General features: G+C 40.8%; 1 protein-coding gene, 1 long non-coding RNA gene and 1 pseudogene across 2 annotated transcripts; 2 read left to right on the plus strand and 1 right to left on the minus strand.

The window, feature by feature from the left end:
* On the plus strand, nt 1–8,967 carry LOC121796749 (annotated as a pseudogene).
* Nucleotides 8,968–10,340: 1,373 nt separating this feature from the next.
* On the plus strand, nt 10,341–10,696 carry LOC121795481. Its single transcript, XR_006049475.1, has 2 exons — nt 10,341–10,400; nt 10,570–10,696. It is a non-coding gene; the product is annotated as an uncharacterized LOC121795481 (long non-coding RNA).
* Nucleotides 10,697–21,685: 10,989 nt separating this feature from the next.
* Nucleotides 21,686–22,840, minus strand: LOC121795476. Its single transcript, XM_042194014.1, has 2 exons — nt 22,018–22,840; nt 21,686–21,951 (listed from the first exon to the last, which is right to left on the minus strand). Exons 1-2 carry the CDS (start codon nt 22,610–22,612, stop codon nt 21,722–21,724), a joined length of 825 nt encoding a protein of 274 aa, XP_042049948.1. The 5' UTR covers nt 22,613–22,840; the 3' UTR covers nt 21,686–21,721.
* Nucleotides 22,841–27,564: the final 4,724 nt, after the last annotated feature.

The raw sequence follows: 27,564 nt of genomic DNA on the forward strand, positions 1-27,564 counted from the left end.
CATCACGTATGTTTCTGAGCCCTCCAATTTATCCGCTTCACTGGATGTGGAAGGTAATACTAATGCCGAACTCCTAAGCCCTTCAAACATAAAATCTCCTTCACGTTTCGCGTTTCAGAGCTAATCATTTCTGCAGATTGGTTTTGATGATGTTCTGCTGAATTTTCATTTTTACAATTTTTGTAAGTAGCATCTGATTTTTCATTGTTAAACCCTTGAAATCGTATGAGTGAGTTCCTTAAGAATGCTTATGTGTATTGCTACGGTTGTATAATTTTTCCGATTATTCATAAATTCCACTTGTGAAGGCAAATTGAGTTGCGCCAGAATACAAAAATCAGAATGTTTTTTACTTACTAATATTGGCACTTGAATTCAGAGTGGTTCAATCATATAAGTCAGAGATGGAGATTGATAGAAGGTTGAAGATAAAGTACAACAATGCCATCTATGTTATCCAAAGGGCTCTTACACTTTACTCGTATGCTCTCCCATTCCCCATGATACTCCACATCACAATTCTAAGTTTTCAACTTTCTCCTAGTAGATTCAATACTGAATATTTCATTGACAGTGTTGAAGAGGTTGCCTTAAGCTTCAATGGAGGGAAAGATTCAACTGTAAGTAACACTTTTTTCCCCCTACTAAAATCCTAGGTTGCATTTGGAGGGAGGGATGGAATCCAATAAACTCACTTGAATGATTATTTTTATAATTCATTTACAATCCATAATTCTCAGTGTAAATATTTCTCAGTGATTGTGTTAAGTTGCAATTATATGTAGTCAATTAAAGTACTTTCCCCAAATTCTTCCACATAAATGCAACCTTAAGACGTCTATTGTCATGAATGCTAAACATATATAATAGCATATAGTTCTGTTTTTCTATAGGTTTTGCTGCACCATCTTAGGGCTGGGAGGAATCTGTCCTTTGGGGATCATGGAGATGCTGAAACCACATTGCCAATAAGGACAATTTATTTTGAGAGCCCAACTGTTTTCCCTGAAATCAATTCATTCACTTATGAAACAGCTTCTATATAAGCTCTCTCTCTCTCACTCTCGTATATCCACGTACCTCTATATTTTGACAACTTTTTCTCCTTTGTTGCTTTGCGCGAAGCTGTAACACCCGGACTTTTTATAGTACTTGGCGCGTTTAAATCAAGGATCGGTGGAGGAATTTATATTTGGAACAACACTAAATATTAATTGTTGCGTTGGGCGATTTTAATTCCTTGTTGGAAACAAGATGACGAAATTTATTAAAGTTCCGTGAATTTTAATTATTTGAAAGAAATGCGAGAATGTAAAGTATGTATACATATAGGCTTCTCAAATTAAAATTTGAGTCTAAATGTTTTTATAAAAATGGCTTTGGCCATGACAATAAAAACAAAAGTCCAAACTAAATGAGCCCAAACAATTTAATTAAAATTGTGGGAGATGTCTTTGAGCCCAATTATTTTTTTCACGTGAACAAGTTTCTTCTTCCTTTCCCTCCCTAACGCCACTCCATGGAGACTCTCCATTTCAAGTGACCTTTCACCCTCCATCTTCCGGATTAAATTCTGCAAATCAAAGGTCACCCAAGTTAATACATTAGCTCCTTCACTTCCTCTCCTTCCCTAACACAATCTACAATCTACAATCTAAGCAAGAAAAAAAAAAGAGAGAGAAAGAGCCAAGAGAGAGAGAAAGTGGGAGGAACTGCTGCCTTTTTGTTTCAATCTCATACAAGCCAAGCCAAGGTAATTTCTTTCACAAATTCATAGATCAAGCTACTCAATTCCATTCCAATTTCAAAACATCTGTACAATCTGCGACAGAAACAGACTCGCCAATTCAAGGAGCTATTCTTTCCTGCCAATTTCACAACCAAATTCATAGCAACGAGGTATAAATCCTTTCCCAAATTGCAAGTCATGCTTTTAGCATTTTGTACATCATACACGCATAATTCAAACAAATCGAACACACCAATCGGATATCAATAATGGAACTCTCGCTGTGAATAATCGAATCAACATAATTGTAAAAGAAACTTATCTTGCGGGTTGAATCGGGGTGATTCAAGGTTGTTTCGGGCTTGTGCGGGCTGTTCGGGTTAGTTCCGGAACGTTTCGGGGTTGTTCGGATTGGTTTCGGGGCTGCACGACCACCGACGGAGCAGCAACGAACAGCAGCCTGGCTCTGTGCAATGGAAGCAGCAGCGGCTGACTTCAGACAGCCGAGACGGTGGCTAGACGTTGGCCACCAGCAGCGAGCAACGGCGACAGCGGCAGCGTCCCTCCGGCGACGGTACAGCAGCGCGCGACGGAACCTGGCGAAGCTAGCGAAGGCTGACCCAGACAGCAGTTCCGTCTGACAACAACCGCACTTCCCGGCGGTGCGATGTTTGGACCGAGGGCAGCAAACTGGCGACGGAGTGCGACGAAATATTGGGGATCTCGAATTAATGAAGAAGAAAGGAAAAAGAAATGTTTGGGGATGCATTAAAATGAGGGAGAGAGACAGAGTTGACCGAGAGAGTGTGATAGAGAGGGAGATAAAAGATTGGGCCAAGTGTTTTGTTTTGAGTTGGGCCTTTCTTTGAGGCTTTTAAAATTTAATTGAAGATAAAGAGGAAAAGTGGTTAAGGTGTAGGCCGATAACTTAATCGCAAAGAATGGGTTTAATGAAATTGTGGGGAATTATTTATTTAATTCCCGGAATAATCTTGAAGAATGAATAATTTTATCCTAAGGATGGAATAATTTCGGGGAGAAATAATTGCGATAATTAAAGTATACGCTTAAATAATTTTTAGAAATTATTTTCGACGTTATGGAAAATACGAGGAGCCAACGAAGGAAAGAACGAGCGTAAGCGGCCGACCGGCATCGACCGAAAATGCACGAAAACCGAGAAAGATAATTAAAAGATTTTAATTAGAGTGCATGCATTCTAAAATGTCTTCGTTACCGAGATTGATGTGTACTTTATGTATTTATTGAAAAGGTGGTTCGCACGCACGCTAAAGTCGGAACGAGGAACTTTTTACGGAAATCCTGAGCTTTTGAGGTGGGCTCTATTACTTAAACTCTTTTATTTGCAATGATATGTTTACGGAGAGATAAGGGTGGTTTGAATGTTATGTCATGCCGTATTTTATGTTTTGAATTGCCTATCTGATTGTCTACTAGGATAACGTCCTACTAGACTTTGATGGTTAACGAATTCGGGTCTGACTAGGGAGTGAGTCCCTACTCGGACTAGTGCACTGATGGGGATCGTGAGCCGTCCTTTGTGGTCGGCCGGTCCAGTGATCGAGTTTGTGGCCACATTCTCGTTTCACATGATGGTTCAGATATGGTATATGATAGAGGATGATAATGATATGTGTCTGCAGACACCTTTTAAGGAATGATTTAGTGTTTCTCGGCCTTTTAAAGTAAAACCCGAGTTTCACTCAATGATGGCTTGACATATCTTAACGATGAATGTATTCCGGGCATGAGTTCACTGAGTGCATCAAGTACTCAGCCCCTGCATATGTTTTCCCTATGTGCAGGTTGAGCGTGGACGGGGGACGGAGGATGTTGAGCATTGAACAGAGACAGTATTCAATAAATGATCCGGTTGCTATTGTGTCTTCATACATAGTAGTAGCTAACTCTCAAATGCTTCCGCTATGCCAAGTTTAGGAATTTCTTTGATTTCCTTTGAATTGTCAAACTATGTCATTCACGTTATGTACCTTCGGGATTTGGAACCCTGTTGATAAATGAAATTTCGTATTTCGATCGATATGTCGTACTTCTTTTGATTGTTCCCCCTTCTTCCCCGCCTCTTAAATCCCCCACGAGTCACGATTCCCCGTGCTTCCTATCCTTAGGAAGTGCGGTCGTGACAGAAGCTCTGCATTCTTCTTCCTTTCTTTCCGTTTTTATGAAAGTAAAGTAAAATGTATAAATATGCATGATACAGTATGATATATTTCTTTCTATTCTCTTGCAAATAGATGATAGGTGCAACACTCCAATTTTGTATCCTCTAATGATATTATCCTTTTATTATTTATACACTTTCTTTCCAACCTTGATAGTTTCAGATTTCAAGTCTGGCCTGGAGGCTCTTTTGAAAGAAAGCTAAGCCCATTAGAGCTTTTTTTTCTTGGTGTTCGAATTGGTGATCCTACTACAGTATGTGTTCAACTTTCTCCCAGCATGGATGTTGACTATGCATTATTAGTTTGAATGAGAGAACTGAATTTTTAAAGATTAATTTAACCATAATCTTTAGGTAGGGCAAGAGCAGTTCTCCCCTAGCTCACCTGGTTGGCCACCATTCATGAGAGTGAATCCCATCTTGGATTGATCTTACAGGTTGGTCCTCTATTTTGAAGTTGTATCAGGTTTTTGTAATTGTTTAGTAGTATGTATTTGTTTTCTGAATGATATAGTTATAAATATCTATGAGTTAGTGGAAGGTTTTTGCGTCATATAATGACAAGGTTTCAAAACATTTTCTAATATCTTTCAACTCAATACTTTTTCAGTTCAGATAAAAATAGAAGTACCTGGTGATAAGAGTATGCTCTTTTTCTTTATCCTTGTCGTAAGAGGATTCAAAAAGTATGAATGTGTCTTTAATCGTAAGTCGGTTATCTAGAAACATAAAGAACCATGTATATTAAACTGTTCGTAAGCTATAATAGATTATTATCATACAACATTGTTGCAGATAATGGTGTTTTTATTAAACTGTTACCATTAATCCAAACTGATACACACATACATGTACACAAAACTTAGGATAAATAGAGAATCTAGGTAAAGATGCTTAGTGGTTTATATTACTTAGAAATTCTAAGTAATATATAGTATTAGCTTGATTTATATAGTATTAGCTTGATTTAGTGCGGACATGGCTATTTCTTTTGTTGTTCGGGGTGACGCCGGAGGCAAATGGAGGGGGCGAACATGGTAATTTTACATCCCGATAAGGGAAAAATAGTCGCACGGAGGGGGCGACCGCCCCCTCCTGCCCCCCCCTAGATCCGCCACTGCTTAGAATGCATGGCTTGATTAAGTTTAATTATCATCTCGAAGTTATTGGCTACTTGTTCATTTTGGGAGGAAGCTGCCCGATAATCATGCCGTAAATTTAGAACTTATTTCGTTGTAGGATGAACAACTTCTTGTTGTCTGTTACCTTAAGTGTATGTTTAACCTTTAACTAATTGTTTTGCAGAGATGTTTGGGAATTTCTATTGACTTGCAAGGTCTCGTACTGCAGTCTCTATGATCAAGGGTAATTTATTGCCTGTAGGACTTTCAATCTCAAGTTACTCAGAATACCACTCCCTCCATCTGCCAAAACCTGACATGTTTTGCCGTTACGGGTTGTCCGCCATTTAAAGACACGGGTTGCAGAAGTGCACGGTTGCGCTCCGGCAGTTGGCCTACGGCACCACGGCGGACATGTTCGACGAGTACATTCACGTCGGGGAGACAACTGGCCGCGAGTGCCTAAAGAATTTTTGTTGGGTAGTTGTGGAGGCTTATAGCAACACCTATTTGCGAAAACCGACTACTGAGGATTGTCAGGCCCTGATGAAGATGCACGAGACGGCGCACGGCTTTCCTGGAATGCTAGGGAGCATCGATTGTATGCACTGGGAGTGGAAGAATTGTCCGACGGCTTGGAGAGGCCAATTTACCAGTGGATACAAGGGCAGCCACCCGACGATGATCCTCGAAGTCGTCGCTGACCATCGGCTCTGGATCTGGCATGCTTACTTCGGTGTAGCGGGGTCGAACAACGACATCAACGTCCTCAACTCATCCAACCTCTTCACCGAGCAATGCAATGGCAACTGCCCGGCCATCGACTTCACAGCCAACGGACGCCAATATCACATGGGGTACTACTTGGCGGATGACATATACCCGAGGTGGCCTGTTTTTTTAAGACGATCGGCTGCCCAATGGGTGAGAAGAGAGTTTTATTCGCGCAAAAGCAGGAGGCTGCGCGGAAAGATGTGGAGCGGGCATTTGGTGTGCTCCAAGCACGATGGGCAATAGTGAAGGGTCCGGCGCGGTTCTGGTACAAGGACGTCGTCGCCGATGTCATGTATGCGTGCATCATCTTGCATAACATGATAGTCGAACACGAAGGTGGAAGAGTCACCGATTGGGGCGATGATGAAGGTGAATCTAGCTCCAGCACGACGGCCCTGCCCCACGTTCGACGATTACCGATGGGCTTCAATGAGATTCTATCTAAACAGGCCTCAATGCCCAACCAACAAGGCCATGGTCAGCTCATGAACGACATGATTGAAGAAGTTTGGGACCGTAACCGCCGTTGAGAATTTGTAGTTGTTTTATTTCGTAGTGTAACGTTTGAATTTTAATGAAATGAAGTTTTTTTCTAATTTTTGTAGTGTTTTAAATATTCAAATAAATAAAATGTTTTGGGCAGACTATAGGGCGGCCTATAGGACATCCCACTGCAGGTGGAAGGGTAGAAGGACGAAATGCTGATGTGGCGGAGCATAGGGCGGACTATAGGGCGCCCCATTGTGAATGCCCTAATATCTTTCTAGTGTTTGTTGTTCTCTCCTTGTTTTTGGTCTTTTCTTTTCTTTAAATTTACTGTATTCTGCTATGTTCTCAAAATTGTTTGTAGTATTTTATTTTCATTTTCTTTTCTTTTCTTTTCTTTTATTATTTTTATCTTTTTATGTATTTGATATTGTTGTAATTGTTTTTCTATAACTTTTTCTCCAGTTACACTTCAATTGGTAGCATTCATAACACAGTTCCTAATGCACTGTTGTCGCTGAGCAAATCCACCAGCAATGAATATAAAGTTAAACCTGCTTATATGCTTTCTGATGGAAGATTGGAAAGAGCCGGGAGAGCTAAAAATTCCATTTCTCAGCCATCATCTGCTGCTGTTAAGGGCTTGAAAAATGAGGGTTGTTTCATGAAAAGCATGTTTACAGCCTCGGTCATTGCTGTGGGTGAAGAAATCCTGTACGTTCTTTGTTTTCCATTCCTATCTTGCAAACTTTTTTTGGCCTTGGCCTCGTAGGGATGCGTGTGATCTTCAAAAGTTCGAATTTTGGTTGATTGTCTTCTTGCTTAATCCATTAATTATTGTTCCTCATTTAGTGTTTGTCTATTTAGATTTGTTTGGCTATCGTTTTTTTACATTGTGTATGCTCAATAGTCAGTCGTTTTTGTGTAGTCGTGTTTGTGTAAGTGTCCATGTGTTATTCTTATTTTCCCATGATAAATTAGTTTTGTTGCAGTTGGTTATGGACCCCATATAATTTTGTTTAGTTATAACTCATTCATGTTGAATTTCGATTTTTCTATTAGCATTTAGTGTAATGTATCCACAAATAGGATTTATTATGCCAACATTTTCCCTCCACCTTCTAGACTGTTGCATCGATTGAACACGCCTTATTTAGCATTTGTACACAACTAGTTATGAAGAATTTAAATTTAAATGCAGAGGTCCTCCATCTTGCTTCTGTATGGGAAAACATTTCTGTCAATAGAGAAAGGTGGCTTTAGGGCATGTTTACTTTGCAAGTTATGCCAAGAAAATAATTTTTAGATGGATTTCCTTGTGTTTAATTTGCAAGTTACAATTTTTAATGGGCCTTAGAAATAATCTTAGGTCTGAGCATTTCTCATTTACTAATTCATAGTTAGGTATTTCTCACCAAAAAAATAATTTTATATTCTCCAAACACTGTTCTAAAATACCCTATCTATCTAGTTATTGTAGTATATGGTTAGAATATGTGATTCTCTTTGTTTTGTAAACAATGTTTTTGTGTTGTTTCCATAGCTCAGGTTTGGCACAGTTGAGCATCCAATGAGATCCATATTGTCCAGAAAGCTTCATTCCATAGGCTGGGCTGTTATCAGAAATGATGTATGTTTTTGTAATATGACACCTCTTATTTTTTTACTTTGTTCATGCTCACTGTCTTGCTGCGGAATCATATCTTGAGCTATGGGCCTCTGCTATGTATATATACGAGTTTTAACTCATTTGGTTAAGATGTAAACTGGTAGGTTGCACTTGCACCTTGCACATTCCCCCTGCACCTCGCACAAATTGCATTTTTCTTAACATCTTCGGTGTGCTTGCATAATGCTGGGAAATTCATTAGCATGCTTTCTGATTTCGTCTTCTTCTTTCTCGAGCAAGACATGCTTATGTGCAGCCCTTTCCTTTATAAGAGCTTATGATTTGTTGAGATTCTTTTTATGTTCAAATTCATGTAATGCATTTAACTTCACTTTGGGTCATCTTCCAGATTGATTCTGTTGCGGATGAAGTTGAGAGACAAAAGTCTATGACTGATATGGTATACCTTATGCCTCTCTCTCTCCCCCCCTTTACATGTGTGCATAACCGTGTATGCACATCACATATGATTGATAATTAAACATATTTAAATGCAATTTGATTTGCGACTTTCTCTAACTGATATGAGGGTGTATTGCTACCACAAGTTTTCATATGTGGAGTTTTTGGTCCATTACCATAGTCAGTAACATAATCTCATCAATCATGAATTCAACATAAGGGAAAAAATCAACTCGAGATAATAGTTTTTTAAGGCGAATGGGTACAAAGTCAAAATGATATCAGAGTAACAAGGCCAAATTCATAAATCCCTAGAACATAGTTCTACCGCAGCAGAAGAGTCCAAGACAAAATAGTATGTATGAAGACATACTACTTTGGGCTACCTAACTACTTTTTAATGGTCACTTCCCAACACATTCACCTCCTCGTCCACGTTCAATCTGCACGTTAGAGAAGAAATATGCATGGCTGAGTACTTGATATACTCAGTGAGCATAGTGCCAAAAATAAGTTCCATTTAATTTGTCAGCCACAGTTGAGTGAACACAAGGTTTTTATTCAAGAAGGCCTGAGTCACTAAATTCCTTTTATTTCATAAATTTGATTACGCAATCACATAAACATAAATATCATATCTGAACGTATGTGAACCGAGAATGTGGCCACATTCCACAACGGTCACTGGACCAGCCAACTCGAAAGCTAGCACACGGTCCCCATATGTGTACACTAGTCCGAGTAGGGTTTGCAGCCCTACTGGGACCCGATTTCGATTTAACGTGATTTGGCATAACCAAGCAGATAGGTAATCGTAAAACAAAACATGGCATGACAAACATCTTTAGAACCGAATTCACATTTTCATATTAAATCAAATTTTGAAAAGAATGCCCACCTGATATGCTTATTTCTCAACTCAATTACTTGCTTTGACCTCACATTCCCTTGAGCAATTTATCCTTTGAAAATAAATAGCGTAGCACGCTAATTAGTACTTGAGAAAAGACTGCATGCATTCTATTGGATAGCACATATATCTTAGTCTCGTCTTATAGAATTTCTCTTAATCCTACCTCGGCTTCACTACTCTGCATAATTTATTTATCTGCTTTTCTAACTCCGGAGAAATTCTACTTTCTCAAAAAAACCATTACTTGAGCACTTATTAAATAAAAATATGGATTTTTGGAAAATCCCTTTTTAAACCCCTTTTTTCGGATTTTTCTCAAGGCACCAGCCGGCTTTTGCGTCTCCCACTTCACCACCTTCCATCTTTGGATTCTTAATAAATTAGTCGGGAATTAATTAATTAAGCTCCAAGCCCAATTCTCTAAATAAATTCCATCTCAACATAATAAATTTCTAAGTTCAACAATGCTAATTCCTTGGCCCAAATTCGTAGCACATTCCTTGACTAGAGTTAATTGATCCATTTCTAGAATAAACTTCCAACTCACTTCTTTTATCCACCACATCGGGCCATTATTGTTCTTCGTCACTAAGGTCCAAGTCAAACAATTAAATGGCCCAACTTAAATAAATAAGGTGACCCAACCATTTAATTTGAAGTGGCCCAAGTCACAAAATTTCATAACATCACCTACCTATACTTCGGCAAAATTCCAAGAAGGGACGTTATGGCAAAAAGTATCCGCCATTTGGACCCTGAAAAAAAAAGTTTCCAGCCATGGTAAAGACGCGAGAAGCTCTCGCGTCTTTTAACTAAACACGCGTGAAGCTCTCGCATGTTTAATTAAACACGCATCAGGCTATCGCGTGTATACGTAACACGCATCAGGAAATCGCGTGTTTAGATAAACACGCAACACGCTCTCGCGTGTTTCGTTGTTCACAAATTCCAGCCCAGACGGCAGAGACCTCACTTTCCACTCGCGACTTCAGTTCCAGCTCGCTCATTCTCTCACTCTCAGCGACGGCTAACGTCTCTAGCTAGCGAAAATCGAAGTGAATCCGATATTTTGATGCTCTAATTCCTATTTGAAGTGGTGTTAGGTAATTTTTTACTATTAATTTCAATTATCATTGCTATATGTTAGTTAGGTATAGATTTAGAGTTTATGGCATTGAACTTGGTATTGATTTTCGGTTTTAATTTTGTTCAATATTTATTTAAGTATGTTGAATTTATAGTATATGATGTTATGTCGTACTTATTTTGCAGGTTTAATGGTGTTTGTTAGTTTATATTGGGATGGGAAAATTATTCAGCTCCCAGGTTTGGGTGTTGCTTATGATCCCCCTCGTGCAAAATCATTTATTATATTGAATGAAAAGATATCTTATTATCAGCTTGTTTCAATGATATGTGAAAAAATTGGAATTGAGTTGGATGCACATACGATTAATTTAACATGGAGGCATCCTGTGGTTTTTAGTGGAGTGGTGAATTATATAGCTACACCAGTGGATACTAATTTGTTGGAGTATATGTTTGCTGAAAATCCACGTCAAATTGAACTTTTTATTGAATATACTCCGGTTACCACTGCGTTGCAATTTGAACCACCTATCACTCATCATGATGTTGGAACGTCTAGGAGAGATGGTTATCCTAGTTTTGATGTCGGGACATCTAGGAGGGATGATGAATATCATAGCTTTGAATTCAACACATCTGGGAGGGAGGTTGATGAACCACTAGATGTACCAAATATGACATGTGATGGTTCAGATGGTTCTGATAATTGTGATGGTTCAGATGGTTCTGATAATTGTGATGGTTCACTGGTTCTGATAATGGTGATGGTGCAGATGGTTCTGATAATTGTGATGGTGCAGATAATGTTGATGGTGCAGATGGCTCTGATTGTGATGGTTCCGATGGTTCTCAACCAAGTGATCTTGATCATAGTACAGAATCATGTGAAGATCCTACAGACGACGAGTCACTTGATATGATGGTTGAGAATTATGTACAACCATCTGTTCGTGGGGAACAATCTGTTCCCGACTATGTGCCTGAAGGGTTACCATTTTTTCGATCATTACCATGTGAAGGCAGCCGAGGTTACTTTTCAGAAGACCATGGATTGGTTGACGAAGATATGTGGTATTGGGATGAGGATAATCCGAGACATATAGATGTGGAAACAAAATTTGATAGCAAATTGCAGTTGAAAACTGCTATCACATTATGGCATGTGGGAACAGGTCGGATGTATGAGGTTATGGATAGTCATTCAAGAAGATGGCATGCAGTATGTAGGGACCCATTTGGTCCGAAAAGAAGAGGCAGGGACCTTGGGCAACGCTACCCATGTAATTGGGAGGTTAAAGCAACATTTAAGAAACGTGATGGTAGCTGGTCGATCAACTCATGGGTTGATCGTCATTGCTGTATGGGAGATCACGATCCAAGTGAACATGTTAATCTTACATCATCCATGATTGCTCTCTGTATTCGAAGTCAAATTGAAAACGATGCTGAATTCAAGCCTTCTGCAGTGCTTACATATATCAAAGATAAATTTCACGTGAAAATCAGCTACAAGAAAGCATGGTACGCTCGCCGAAAAGCTATTGAGCTTGTATATGGTGGGTGGGAGGGATCCTTCAGACAACTCCCCAACTACCTGACTGAGTTGCAAACTCAAAATCCGGGGACAATCATTGAGTGGTTGCATGATACAAAGGTGTTCCGCTACGTATTTTGGGCATTTGGGCCAGCAATAGAGGCGTTCCAAGTAGCAAAGCCGGTCTTATCAGTTGATGGGACTCACCTGCGTGGAAGATTGAAAGGTAAATTTCTTGCTGCAGTAGGTTACGATGCAAATAAGAATTGTTTGCCTGTTGCTTTTGCTATTGTTGATGAAGAAACAAACGAGAGTTGGAGTTGGTTTTTGAATCTTGTGAGAGTGCATATTATAAAGCATGACCAGGAAGTGTGCATAATAAGTGACAGACATCAAGGCATTATAAATGCCTTGAAGGCTGATGTGTGGAAAGAGTCACCAGTTGGTTATCATCGATTCTGTTTAATTCACGTTAGATCGAATGTGTTACAAAGACACAAAGGCCCCGGAGTGAAGAAATGGGTATGGAAGATGGGTGAAGTAATTGAGGAGCGGAGATATTGGACTGCAAGGCGTGAATTAGAAAAGGTGAGTCCGGAAGCTCTGAGGTACCTCGAAACCACCATAGACAGATCGCAGTGGACTATGGCACACGATGAATTTCGTCGATGGGGTGAGACATCTACTAACATGGCCGAGTGTTATAATAATGTGTTGTTATCTACGAGGGAACTCCCAATTAGAGCTATCATTGATATTACATTCTGGCGGACCATCAACTGGTTTGTTAACCGAACGACTCTAGCCAAACAATGTCAGACGCCTTTGACACCGTGGGCTTGGGAGTTATTTCAGAAGAACGACCGTCAAGGGAGACGTCATTATGTTAGGACTACAAGCATAGCACGTGGAACTTATGATGTGTTAACCTATCACAGAGGTCCGGGTAGAGGCCCTAATATACATGTTGTGGATTACCGTTAAAAGAGATGCTCATGTGGAAAGTGGCAGACCTGGAGAATGCCTTGCTCTCACGCTGTAGCGGTGCTGAGAGAACGCAGTGATGACATCTTTAGTCATGTTGATACACGATACCACACAGATGTTTGGATTCACCAGTACGCACGTATGTTGTTTAGATACTTTTTATTCTTACATTTTTATCATGTCTTACAATTGCACTTTTATGCAGCTGCGTTCCGTCCACTGAGACACCAAGATTATTGGTATGAACCTGAATGGACACTGGAATGTTCACCAGCACGGCTACTTCCTCGTTCACGTGGGCGGTACAACAGAAGCAGGATACACAACCAAATGGATGAGCGCGACGATGATGCGCCAAGAGCTCCTCCTCGATGCCGCCTTTGTGGAGAGACCGGCCATAATAGAAGAAAGTGCACTTTAGGACGTGTTGTGTAGTTATATTATGTTTGAGACTCGTGATTGAGGGTTGAATATTATTATGTGTTTGAACCAAGTTTAAGACTGAAATGACATTCTTAAGTAATATTGCTTAAAAAAATTTCGACAGAGTTTACTTTATTTATTGATCAATCCACCTGTAATGAACAAACATTACATCTCAAATCAATCAACATATAATAAGTCAACAGTACATTTCATCACCTGCACCTGTAATAAATAGTCAATACATCTAATGATAATATTCTACTTAAATGACGAAGGTGTATATTTACTCGGGCCTTTTCCTCTGTTGTCACGGCTAGACCTTCTACGTGGGAACATACCCAAAATTGTCTGAGACAAACTTGGTCTGGAGCGTTCCTTATCGGGACGGGATGTATGTGAACTGCTACTAGGCCGTTCAAGTTGAACACTACTCCTAGGAGGGTCAATATGCTCTCTCCTCTGGGGCGCTCTGTGTAGGCACTACTCCTAGGAGCAACATCAGCATCATCAGCAGCATCATCATCAGTAGCATCATCATCATCAGCAGCATCATCATCATCAGCAGCATCATCATCATCATTTGTCGGAGAGTGCACGATATGGACATCCGAAAAAAATGAATCCTGTGTAGTAGGATTCCATGGTAGCCCAACTCTATCTAATGGAGTCACCCAACTAGACTGTGGCGCATCTGACCAAGTAGGAAACCAACTAGAGGGATCTGGTGCCGGTGGATTTTGCATTTCGGGCTCACCAGCAAAATTGTCGATGAATGTATCCAAATCTATGTTGTCATCTGAATTAATATTTTCTTCATTTGCTGCTTGTGATGACCCTGGCATGTCTTGGGACATTCTGAAATGCCGTGAATAACCATGCCCGCCTGTTCGGATACCTCTCTGACCAATACCGCGAGCTCTTCGGATAAACCCCCGGGACATATCCACATCAGTGCGCTGTGTGGAAGGTATGACCGTGAGTTCACTCTCACCGCACTCGATGAGACAGTTAAGAGCAAGACTGTTAATCTCATTCAACAATCGTACGGCGTCTGCTGGGTCAAAACCGCACGACATATGAAATACACGTGCCAATGTCTCCGCCTGTAACAAATAAAACGTGCATATTTAATAACATACATACTTTTAAAATGAAACAACATCTATAAAAATACAATACTTACTTGGAGTGTAGATGATGATGCAACAGTGTTCATCCCTACTTCTGGAAGCCTACCCGGCTGCGTGATACATGTAATGGTAATTTTAAAATACCACTCCATGTATTGTCGAGTTCTCATCACCTGCACGTGGTCTGCAAGAGGCTCCATGTAATGATCAGTAACGAACTCCGACCTTCTCTCCCAATGTTGGATGTAGGCCTTGTTCTGCACAGCCCAGTTCATCTTAGCCTTTCCACGACGATTGGTTTTGAAGTGAGTTTCATTGAAACCCCAATCACGCAATTTCGGGATGAACGGCGTGCCTCCAAATTGTCTAACCACGCGCTCAGGCTCATGTGCTTCGACAATAGCCCAACAAACTATGTACGTCACAGATCTCCAACTGTTGTTCATCTCGAGGCAGGAGTCTGGCAATTGACGGTCCACGTAGGGCATCCAAATAAACTACAATAACAAGTTTACATTAAAATTACCCAAATATATATATCAAACATTATTCATTTTACCTGGCTATTTTGGAGTAATGACAACTGTTCACGATAATGTCGAACAGAATGTTTGGGGGCTCTGTTTATCATATAGGAGCCAGTCCACCTACAATAACAAAAGTTGTCAATTTAATATGGTGTCATTAAATACACAAAAGAGAGGAAACAACAAACTTACATTAATGCACATGGAGTGTTGTTTGTATGTATACGTGCCGCTACAAAATCCGGTCTCAATGTGGGCATTCTCTCCCACACCCAAAGCTGTAGGAGCACTGTCGGACCTCCAATGTCTGTCCTTTTGCCCGTAGACGCCTCACAAAGATTATGGCATAATGTAGCAAGTGCAGCACTCGCCCAACTAATCATAGAGGCAGCCTCTACATCTCGAAGTTGGGTCAACCACATGAGAGGTATCTTACACCCTGAGCCGTCGGGTAAGATCAACCCTCCCAATAGCACAAGCACAATCATACGTGCCCGTTGAATGTAGGCTTCGTCTTCGAGACCATCTCCTAACGGTTCAATCGTCATCCTATGTATTAGCGCGGATGCCAAGATACCGTTTTCCTTCATCTCGCTTTGAAGGGGATAGAAGCCCAAGAGCTCTTCACATAAACCCCTCCTCCCAGTTTCACAAACCCCATTTCCTGTGAAGGGTACTCCATCTCGCGTAAAGCCCATAATACTTGAACGTCTTGTAATGTAATGGTAGTTTCCCCTACGGGAAGATGGAATGTATGTGTCTCTGGCCTCCAACGCTCAACCAAAGCTGTGATCAGCGCATGATCTACATCCAGAGCCTTACCACAGAAAAGAACTCCACCTAAACCAAATCTACAAACATAATCAATCACGCGTCTGTGATGATTATCGATTTCCCAGAAATGTCCCTCAAAGCGCCGAATATTGAAAGAGGTTGTTTCCTGGCCTGCCCACGCCTTGCGTGATATATGACTGTGCTGATAATGCAAAACAGAATGATCTTCTGGTCCATATCGCGACATCCTAATATAATCAAAATTTAACATGTTTAATTATAAACCAAATTTTCTAAAAAAAACTTCACTTAATAAATTCAACCAAATTCAACAAATTAACATCACATTCAACAAATTAACACCAAATTCAACCATGTTCAATAATTCAAAACCAAATTCAATAATTCAAAACAATAATATCAACCACATTCAACAAATCAACACCAAATTTAACAAATTAACACCATATTCAACCATATTCAATAATTCAACAATAATTCAACCAAATTCAATAATTCAACAAAATATCAATCACATTCACCAAATTAACACCAAATGCAACAAAATAACACCAAATTCAACAAAGTAACACCTTATTCAACCGTATTCAACACTTCAACAAAACATCAACCAAATTGAATAATTCAACATCAAATACAACCAATTTCAAGATAAAATCAACCAAATTGAATCATTCAACACCAAATTCAACCAAATTCAACAAAATACTTCCTACCCCATGAACCCTAACTATTATACCCAACCAATAAAAATCGAAAATAAGGGTTGAAAGTTACCTAACAACACTTCAAATTGGAATGGGAGAGCTAAATATCGGATTAGGCTTCGAATTTCGCTGGTTGGGAAGAATTTTCGCCGATTTTCGCTGCTTCTTCGCGTTTTGTGGTATGTTCTGCCTTCTGGACGGATTTTGTGAAGCAAGGGAGACACGCGGGAGCTTGTCGCGTGTTTGCTTTAAACACGCGAGAGGAAGACGCGTCTCTTCTTTAAAACACGTGAGAGGAATATGCGTGTTTTACTTTAAACACGCATTAGGCTGATGCGTCTACACTTTTAAAACACGCGAGAGCTTCACGCGTGTTTAGTTAAAAGACGCGAGAGCTTCTCGGGTCTTTACAATGGCTGGAAACTTTTTTTTTCAGAGTCCAAATGGCGGATACATTTTGCCATAACGTCCCTTTTTGGAATTTTGCCCCTATACTTCCATTCGGTCAACTCATCCCCTCCCCACTTCACTTTCAATTTGCAATCCCTAATTAGAAATTTAGGAAGGAAAACGGCGCATCTCTCCCTAGCTCTCACGCCTCCTCCGGCGAAATCGACACCACTCCGTATCGCCGGAGCTCGCCGGCTCCGCCTCCGCCTCCGCCTCCTCTCTCAGTTTCCCCTCCCAAATCATTCTTTCTTTTCCCACTCCCCTCTCCTCTCTCAGGTTCCGCCTCCAATACCGATCACCGCCGTCGCCCTCCTCTCCTTCCAGATCTGCCGCCGAGTTCAATCTCGCGGCGAGCTCGCACCGGACCAGCCGCTAGCTCTGAAATGAGAACGAGCCGGTGTCACGCGGCCGACTCCGCCGCCCACCTGCACCCAGCCGCTGCTCCGCGACTAGCCGCCGCCTCGCTGGCTGTCCGGCTGAAGCGTTGCGGCTCGCTACCGCCGCCTCTGGTCCGGTGCTGTCTCCACTACACGGTCAGCACCACCGTCGTCATCTCCACCTCCGGCGAAAACGCAGCACAGCCGTCCAACTTCTTACACCATTGCTGCTGTTCGAGACTCATCGAGTTGTTGTTGGTTTGCCGCCAGTAGTTCCACCGTCTACCGGCAGCCCCGTTAGGTGGCAAAATTCCAAAAAGGGACGTTATGGCAAAATGTATCCGCCATTTGGACCCTAAAAAAAAGTTTCCAGCCATGGTAAAGACGCGAGAAGCTCTCGCGTCTTTTAACTAAACACGCGTGAAGCTCTCGCGTGTTTTAAAAGTGTAGACGCATCAGCCTAATGCGTGTTTAAAGTAAAACACGCATATTCCTCTCGCGTGTATTAAAGAAGAGACGCGTCTTCCTCTCGCGTGTTTAAAGCAAACACGCGACAAGCTCTCGCGTGTCTCCCTTGATTCACAAAATCCGTCCAGAAGGCAGAACATACCACAAAACGTGAAGAAGCAGCGAAAATCGGCGAAAATTCTTCCCAACCAGCGAAATTCGAAGCCTAATCCGATATTTAGCTCTCCCATTCCAATTTGAAGTGTTGTTAGGTAACTTTCAACCCTTATTTTCTATTTTTATTGGTTGGGTATAATAGTTAGGGTTCATGGGGTAGGAAGTATTTTGTTGAATTTGGTTGAATTTGGTGTTGAATGATTCAATTTGGTTGATTTTATCTTGAAATTGGTTGTATTTGATGTTGAATTATTCAATTTGGTTTATGTTTTGTTGAAGTTTTGAATACGGTTGAATAAGGTGTTACTTTGTTGAATTTGGTGTTATTTTGTTGCATTTGATGTTAATTTGGTGAATGTGATTGATATTTTGTTGAATTATTGAATTTGTTTTTGAATTATTGAATTTGTTTTTGAATTATTGAATTTGGTTGAATTATTGTTGAATTATTGAATATGGTTGAATATGGTGTTAATTTGTTGAATTTGGTGTTGATTTGTTGAATGTGGTTGATATTATTGTTTTGAATTATTGAATTTGGTTTTGAATTATTGAACATGGTTGAATTTGGTGTTAGTTTGTTGAATGTGATGTTAATTTGTTGAATTTGGTTGAATTTATTAAGTAAAGTTTTTTTTAGAAAATTTGGTTTATAATTAAACATGTTAAATTTTGATTATATTAGGATGTCGCGATATGGACCAGAAGATCCTTCTGTTTTGCATTATCAGCACAGTCATATATCACGCAAGGCGTGGGCAGGCCAGGAAACAACCTCTTTCAATATTTGGCGCTTTGAGGGACATTTCTGGGAAATCGATAATCATCACAGACGCGTGATTGATTATGTTTATAGATTTGGTTTAGGTGGAGTTCTTTTCTGTGGTAAGGCTCTGGATGTAGATCATGCGCTGATCACAGCTTTGGTTGAGCGTTGGAGGCCAGAGACACATACATTCCATCTTCCCGTAGGGGAAACTACCATTACATTACAAGACGTTCAAGTATTATGAGCTTTACGTGTAGATGGAGTACCCTTCACAGGAAATGGGGTTTGTGAAACTGGGAGGAGGGTGAAGAGCTCTTGGGCTTCTATCCCCTTCAAAGCGAGATGAAGGAAAACGGTATCTTGGCATCCGCGCTAATACATAGGATGACGATTGAACCGTTAGGAGATGGTCTCGAAGACGAAGCCTACATTCAACTGGCACGTATGATTGTGCTTGTGCTATTGGGAGGGTTGATCTTACCCGACGGCTCAGTGTGTAAGATACCTCTCATGTGGTTGACCCAACTTCGAGATGTAGAGGCTGCCTCTATGATTAGTTGGGCGAGTGCTGCACTTGCTACATTATACCATAATCTTTGTGAGGCGTCTATGGGCAAAAGGACAGACATTGGAGGTCCGACAGTGCTCCTACAGCTTTGGGTGTGGGAGAGAATGCCCACATTGAGACCGGATTTTGTAGCGGCACGTATACATACAAACAACACTCCATGTGCATTAATGTAAGTTTGTTGTTTCCTCTCTTTTGTGTATTTAATGACACCATATTAAATTGACAACTTTTGTTATTGTAGGTGGACTGGCTCCTATATGATAAACAGAGCCCCCAAACATTCTGTTCGACATTATCGTGAACAGTTGTCATTACTCCAAAATAGCCAGGTAAAATGAATAATGTTTGATATATATTTGGGTAATTTTAATGTAAACTTGTTATTGTAGTTTATTTGGATGCCCTACGTGGACCGTCAATTGCCAGACTCCTGCCTCGAGATGAACAACAATTGGAGATCTGTGACGTACATAGTTTGTTGGGCTATTGTCGAAGCACATGAGCCTGAGCGCGTGGTTAGACAATTTGGAGGCACGCCGTTCATCCCGGAATTGCGTTATTGGGGTTTCAATGAAACTCACTTCAAAACCAATCGTCGTGGAAAGGCTAAGACGAACTGGGCTGTGCAGAACAAGGCCTACATCTAACATTGGGAGAGAAGGTCGGAGTTCGTTACTGATCATTACATGGAGCCTCTTGCAGACCACGTGTAGGTGATGAGAACTCGACAATACATGGAGTGGTATTTTAAAATTACCATTACATATATCACGCAGCCGGGTAGGCTTCCAGAAGTAGGGATGAACACTGTTGCATCATCATCTACACTCCAAGTAAGTATTGTATTTTTATAGATGTTGTTTCATTTTAAAAGTATGTATGTTATTAAATATGCACGTTTTATTTGTTACAGGCGGAGACATTGGCACGTGTATTTCATATGTCGTGCGGTTTTGACCCAGCAGACGCCGTAGGATTGTTGCATGAGATTAACAGTCTTGCTCTTAACTGCCTCACCGAGTGCGGTGAGAGTGAACGCACGGTCATACCTTCCACAGAGCGCACTGATGTGGATATGTCCCGGGGGTTTATCCGAAGAGCTCGCGGTATTGGTCAGATAGGTATCCGAACAGGCGGGCATGGTTATTCACGGCATTTCAGAATGTCCCAAGACATGCCAGGGTCATCACAAGCAGCAAATGAAGAAAATATTAACTCAGATGATAACATATATTTGGATACATTCATCGACAATTTTGCTGGTGAGCCCGAAATGCAAAACCCACCGGCACGATTTGCATCATCATCTACACTCCAAGTAAGTATTGTATTTTTATAGATGTTGTTTCATTTGAAAAGTATGTATGTTATTAAATATGCACGTTTTATTTGTTACAGGCGGAGACATTGGCACGTGTATTTCATATGTCGTGCGGTTTTGACCCAGCAGACGACGTAGGATTGTTGCATGAGATTAACAGTCTTGCTCTTAACTGCCTTACTGAGTGCGGTGAGAGTGAACGCACGGTCATACCTTCCACACAGCGCACTGATGTGGATATGTCCCGGGGGTTTATCCGAAGAGCTCGCGGTATTGGTCAGAGAGGTATCCGAACAGGCGGGCATGGTTATTCACGGCATTTCAGAATGTCCCAAGACATGCCAGGGTCATCACAAGCAGTAAATGAAGAAAATATTAATTCAGATGACAACATAGATTTGGATACATTCATCGACAATTTTGCTGGTGAGCCCGAAATGCAAAACCCACCGGCACCAGATCCCTCTAGTTGGTTTCCTACTTGGTCAGACGCGCCACAGTCTAGTTGGGTGACTCCATTAGATAGAGTTGGGCTACCATGGAATCCTACTACACAGGATTCATTCTTTTCGGATGTCCATATCGTGCACTCTCCGACAAATGATGATGATGATGCTGCTGATGATGATGATGCTACTGATGATGATGCTGCTGATGATGCTGATGTTGCTCCTAGGAGTAGTGCCTACATAGAGCGCCCCACGAGGAGAGAGCATATTGACCCTCCTAGGAGTAGTGTTCAACTTGAACGGCCTAGTAGCAGTTCACATACATCCCGTCCCGATAAGGAACGCTCCAGACCAAGTTTGTCTCAGACAATTTTGGGTATGTTCCCACGTAGAAGGTCTAGCCTTCGTCATTTAAGTAGAATATTATCATTAGATGTATTGACTATTTATTACAGGTACAGGTGATGAGATGTACTGTTGACTTATTATATGTTGATTGATTTGAGATGTAATGTTTGTTCATTACAGGTGGATTGATCAATAAATAAAGTAAACTCTGTCGAAATTTTTTTAAGCAATATTACTTAAGAATGTCATTTCAGTCTTAAACTTGGTTCAAACACATAATAATATTCAACCCTCAATCATGAGTCTCAAACATAATATAACTACACAACACGTCCTAAAGTGCACTTTCTTCTATTATGGCCGGTCTCTCCACAAAGGCGGCATCGAGGAGGAGCTCTTGGCGCATCATCGTCGCGCTCATCCATTTGGTTGTGTATCCTGCTTCTGTTGTACCGCCCACGTGAACGAGGAAGTAGCCGTGCTGGTGAACATTCCAGTGTCCATTCAGGTTCATACCAATAATCTTGGTGTCTCAGTGGACGGAACGCAGCTGCATAAAAGTGCAATTGTAAGACATGATAAAAATATAAGAATAAAAAGTATCTAAACAACATACGTGCGTACTGGTGAATCCAAACATCTGTGTGGTATCGTGTATCAACATGACTAAAGATGTCATCACTGCGTTCTCTCAGCACCGCTACAGCGTGAGAGCAAGACATTCTCCAGGTCTGCCACTTTCCACATGAGCATCTCTTTTCACGGTAATCCACAACATGTATATTATGGCCTCTACCCGGACCTCTGTGATAGGTTAACACATCATAAGTTCCACGTGCTATGCTTGTAGTCCTAACATGATGACGTCTCCCTTGACGGTCATTCTTCTGAAATAACTCCCAAGCCCACGGTGTCAAAGGCGTCTGACATTGTTTGGCTAGAGTCGTTCGGTTAACAAACCAGTTGATGGTCCGCCAGAATTTAATATCAATGATAGCTCTAATTGGGAGTTCCCTCGTAGATAACAACACATTATTATAACACTCGGCCATGTTAGTAGATGTCTCACCCCATCGACGAAATTCATCGTGTGCCATAGTCCACTGCGATCTGTCTATGGTGGTTTCGAGGTACCTCAGAGCTTCCGGACTCACCTTTTCTAATTCACGCCTTGCAGTCCAATATCTCCGCTCCTCAATTACTTCACCCATCTTCCATACCCATTTCTTCACTCCGGGGCCTTTGTGTCTTTGTAACACATTCGATCTAACATGAATTAAACCGAATCGATGATAACCAACTGGTGACTCTTTCCACACATCAGCCTTCAAGGCATTTATAATGCCTTGATGTCTGTCACTTATTATGCACACTTCCTGGTCATGCTTTATAATATGCACTCTCACAAGATTCAAAAACCAACTCCAACTCTCGTTTGTTTCTTCATCAACAATAGCAAAAGCAACAGGCAAACAATTCTTATTTGCATCGTAACCTACTGCAGCAAGAAATTTACCTTTCAATCTTCCACGCAGGTGAGTCCCATCAACTGATAAGACCGGCTTTGCTACTTGGAACGCCTCTATTGCTGGCCCAAATGCCCAAAATACGTAGCGGAACACCTTTGTATTATCTTGACTCAATACAGGGTCATGCAACCACTCAATGATTGTCCCCGGATTTTGAGTTTGCAACTCAGTCAGGTAGTTGGGGAGTTGTCTGAAGGATCCCTCCCACCCACCATATACAAGCTCAATAGCTTTTCGGCGAGCGTACCATGCTTTCTTGTAGCTGATTTTCACGTGAAATTTATCTTTGATATATGTAAGCACTGCAGAAGGCTTGAATTCAGCATCGTTTTCAATTTGACTTCGAATACAGAGAGCAATCATGGATGATGTAAGATTAACATGTTCACTTGGATCGTGATCTCCCATACAGCAATGACGATCAACCCATGAGTTGATCGACCAGCTACCATCACGTTTCTTAAATGTTGCTTTAACCTCCCAATTACATGGGTAGCGTTGCCCAAGGTCCCTGCCTCTTCTTTTCGGACCAAATGGGTCCCTACATACTGCATGCCATCTTCTTGAATGACTATCCATAACCTCATACATCCGACCTGTTCCCACATGCCATAATGTGATAGCAGTTTTCAACTGCAATTTGCTATCAAATTTTGTTCCCACATCTATATGTCTCGGATTATCCTCATCCCAATACCACATATCTTCGTCAACCAATCCATGGTCTTCTGAAAAGTAACCTCGGCTGCCTTCACATGGTAATGATCGAAAAAATGGTAACCCTTCAGGCACATAGTCGGGAACAGATTGCTCCCCACGAACAGATGGTTGTACATAATTCTCAACCATCATATCAAGTGACTCGTCGTCTGTAGGATCTTCACATGATTCTGCACTATAATCAAGATAACTTGGTTGAGAACCATCGGAACCATCACAATCAGAGCCATCTGCACCATCAACATTATCTGCACCATCACAATTATCAGAACCATCTGCACCATCACCATTATCAGAACCATCTGAACCATCACAATTATCAGAACCATCTTAACCATCACAATTATCAGAACCATCTGAACCATCACATGTCATATTTGGTACATCTAGTGGTTCATCAACCTCCCTCCCAGATGTGTTGAATTCAAAGCTATGATATTCATCATCCCTCCTAGATGTCCCGACATCAAAACTAGGATAACCATCTCTCCTAGACGTTCCAACATCATGATGAGTGATAGGTGGTTCAAATTGCAACGCAGTGGTAACCAGAGTATATTCAATAAAAAGTTCAATTTGACGTGGATTTTCAGCAAACATATACTCCAACAAATTAGCATCCACTGGTGTAGCTATATAATTCACCACTCCACTAAAAACCACAGGATGCCTCCATGTTAAATCAATCGTATGTGCATCCAACTCAATTCCAATTTTTTCACATATCATTGAAACAAGCTGATAATAAGATATCTTTTCATTCAATATAATAAATGATTTTGCACGAAGGGGATCATAAGCAACACCCAAACCTGGGAGCTGAATAATTTTTCCATCCCAATATAAACTAACAAACACCATTAAACCTGCAAAATAAGTACGACATAACATCATATACTATAAATTCAACATACTTAAATAAATATTGAACAAAATTAAAACCGAAAATCAATACCAAGTTCAATGCCATAAACCCTAAATCTATACCTAACTAACATATAGCAATGATAATTGAAATTAATAGTCAATGATTACCTAACACCACTTCAAATAGGAATTAGAGCATCAAAATATCGGATTCACTTCGATTTTCGCTGGCTAGAGACGTTAGCCGTCGCTGAGAGTGAGAGAATGAGCGAGCTGGAACTGAAGTCGCGAGTGGAAAGTGAGGTCTCTGTCGTCTGGGCTGGAATTTGTGTACAACGAAACACGCGATAGCGTGTTGCGTGTTTATCTAAACACGCGATTTCCTGATGCGTGTTACGTATACACGCGATAGCCTGATGCGTGTTTAATTAAACACGCGAGAGCTTCACGTGTGTTTAGTTAAAAGACGCGAGAGCTTCTCGCGTCTTTACCATGGCTGGAAACTTTTTTTTCAGGGTCCAAATGGCGGATACATTTTGCCATAACGTCCCTTCTTGGAATTTTGCCCCCGTTCGGTCCCCCTTCCCGGTCCGAAGCTAAGTCCTCTATCTCTTTCTTATCCTTTTAAAGCTTGGTTTATTAGACCTTGAGTTTTTGGGCAGTAGCTATGTTGGAGACTTTCGATTATGGTGTTTTAAGGTTGTGATCTTGGAGAGAAATTACATATATATATATGCTACACTATTTACTAATGACTGTTATGGTTTTGCTAGGTATTGGCTCATAAAGATCATATCTTTGGCTATTGATGTTATTTCTATGACTCCATAAGTGGTCATGCTTCTATGATTCTAAGTTCTTGACTATCTATTGTGTATTCTCTAAATGATGCAAGAGGTGTTGTTGGGATTACCTGGGATAGTGAAGAAATGGGGCTGCCCTTGCTGTCACTCACGGTTATACTCCACGTTCTCTAACTCTCCAACTTGTTATGGTGGTGGAAGAAACTTGGTGTGTCGGAGGGAAATTTGATGTGTATGAAGGGGTTTATGGTGGAGCTGATTTAAGTGTGTGTGCATGAGAGTATATAAATGAAAACTGCACACTGTGGTTTTGTTGAGATTTAGCCGGAATCAAATCTGCAAGTTCCTTGTCTTTTTGTTAAGCTGATTGGCTGTTCTTTTGGAGTAGTACAAGGGGTGTACTCGTGGAATTAAATGGGCTGCTATCTTAGTTTGTTTTCATGTTAAAACATATCTCCTTTCGTTGATTCTGCAGCACTTAAATCTAAATGTAGTTTGGCATTTTGCTTGGAGTTGAAGGACTCTTGTAATTATGTAGAATGCAGTGGTTCTTCAATAACCGAATGAGGATTCGGCTTCGTCCTTGCGTGTTTTATCCATCGATACGTGTCCCCTTTCTGTTTCACAGCTGTAGTTCTTGATAACTAATTGAGGATCGCTTTGCAGCGCATCAGCCTAATGTGTCCTCCTTCTAGAATGCAGTGGTCCCCCAGCTAACTGCTTGATCACCACCTTGATCAACCCACCCAGTTTTGGCCTTTTTCGCCTCCTGTGCCAGCTTGATCAGCTTGGCCTTATTGCCCTTGGTCAAGCGGCATTCCTGCACAATTAACACTCGATTTGCGTGATAAACTGATCAAGTAGCCTTCATTTTACCCCTAAACTAATGCATGAAGTAGGCCTTATCAAACTGCTCATACTTAAAACATACTTGTCCTCAGGTATAAAGAAAAAGATAAGGCAAATTTCAGGCATGGTTTACTCGTTTCAAGAAAGTGAAACAAAACGAAGAAAAACTCAAGACTCAAAACAAAGACACATATTCACAAGATGCATAAAACCGAACAAACTTCCAACAATCATACCTGAAGTCAAGGTCAATCCTTTTGCCAGCAGCTTATGTTTCCTCCCTTTCGCGTTCACTTGATCAAGGTGTCAGTTTGTCAAGATAGCTCAATTTAAACCAACTGTTGGATTCACTCAGCCACTCATTTCTCACCAGAGATGTTAGGACTGTTCACTCTGTAATTGCTACACATTTAATACCTCGAATCGGACTGCACAAGATAGTTCCTTAAGGTCTTTGTTTTGGTTGTAATGGGGCTTAGGGGAGTAATGTGTTAGGGTAGGGTCATAGGGGTTATAAGTTAAAAATTCAAAAATATAAACTGGAAAAAGAAAAATGAACAGCACATGAGTCAAGGAACCATGATCTGAACACTGTTCTAGATCAGGCTGGGTTATTGTTTTGCCACTTGATGTCTCACTTGGTCAAGTTGCGACCTTTAGCCTTTTTTAACTTTTGGCTTATTTCCTAACTCTCGACTTACTGGGTCAGGTTACTAACTTTTTCCTGCCCCCCCCCCCTTTTCGACTGAACTGATCAACCTGACTGACTAACTTGCTCAACCCGGCTACCCTTTTATTTCGGCTTTTCTATTGCTATCCCCTTTTCTTTTGAAATAATTCATCTCTTGACCCCTTTTTCTCATGTGTTTGTAAAAATGTAAAATTTGGTTCTAAAACTTCAAAATAAGGGTAAAAGTGTATACAGTTGAATATGGTATACTAAGGGGTGCCTTTGTTTGACGAGGCGGGTTCGTGAAACGAAGGAAGAAATGACTCAATTGGTTAAGACCTAATGTCTTTAGTCCTTACTACTTGTGCAATTTTCATATAAATATTAAAAGTCAGCCTCTTATTTTTTTTCTTTGTAAAAATAGTAGAAAGTGTTCTACTTTGGCTTATAACTCGCATTTTAGAGAGGCTTCACAGAAGGTTATAAAATTGAGCATGTCCATCATACTTACGTCATTCAAACTGATCAAGTTAGGCAATCAAGTCTCACATGTAAACAAACTGATTGCTGCAGGGTGTACATAGGGGAGCTGGGGCGGTTGGGAGAGAGGGAGGAGCTATTGAAGACGTTGCAACATATGTCGGGAAGGCCTCCGTTGATTGTGTACGAACAAAATACGAGTCAAAAGGCAGGGTAAGAAAGGGTTTAGCTAATGGAGATATTAA

Source organism: Salvia splendens, chromosome 3, assembly GCF_004379255.2.
Source record: "Salvia splendens isolate huo1 chromosome 3, SspV2, whole genome shotgun sequence".
Lineage (NCBI taxonomy): Eukaryota > Viridiplantae > Streptophyta > Magnoliopsida > Lamiales > Lamiaceae > Salvia > Salvia splendens.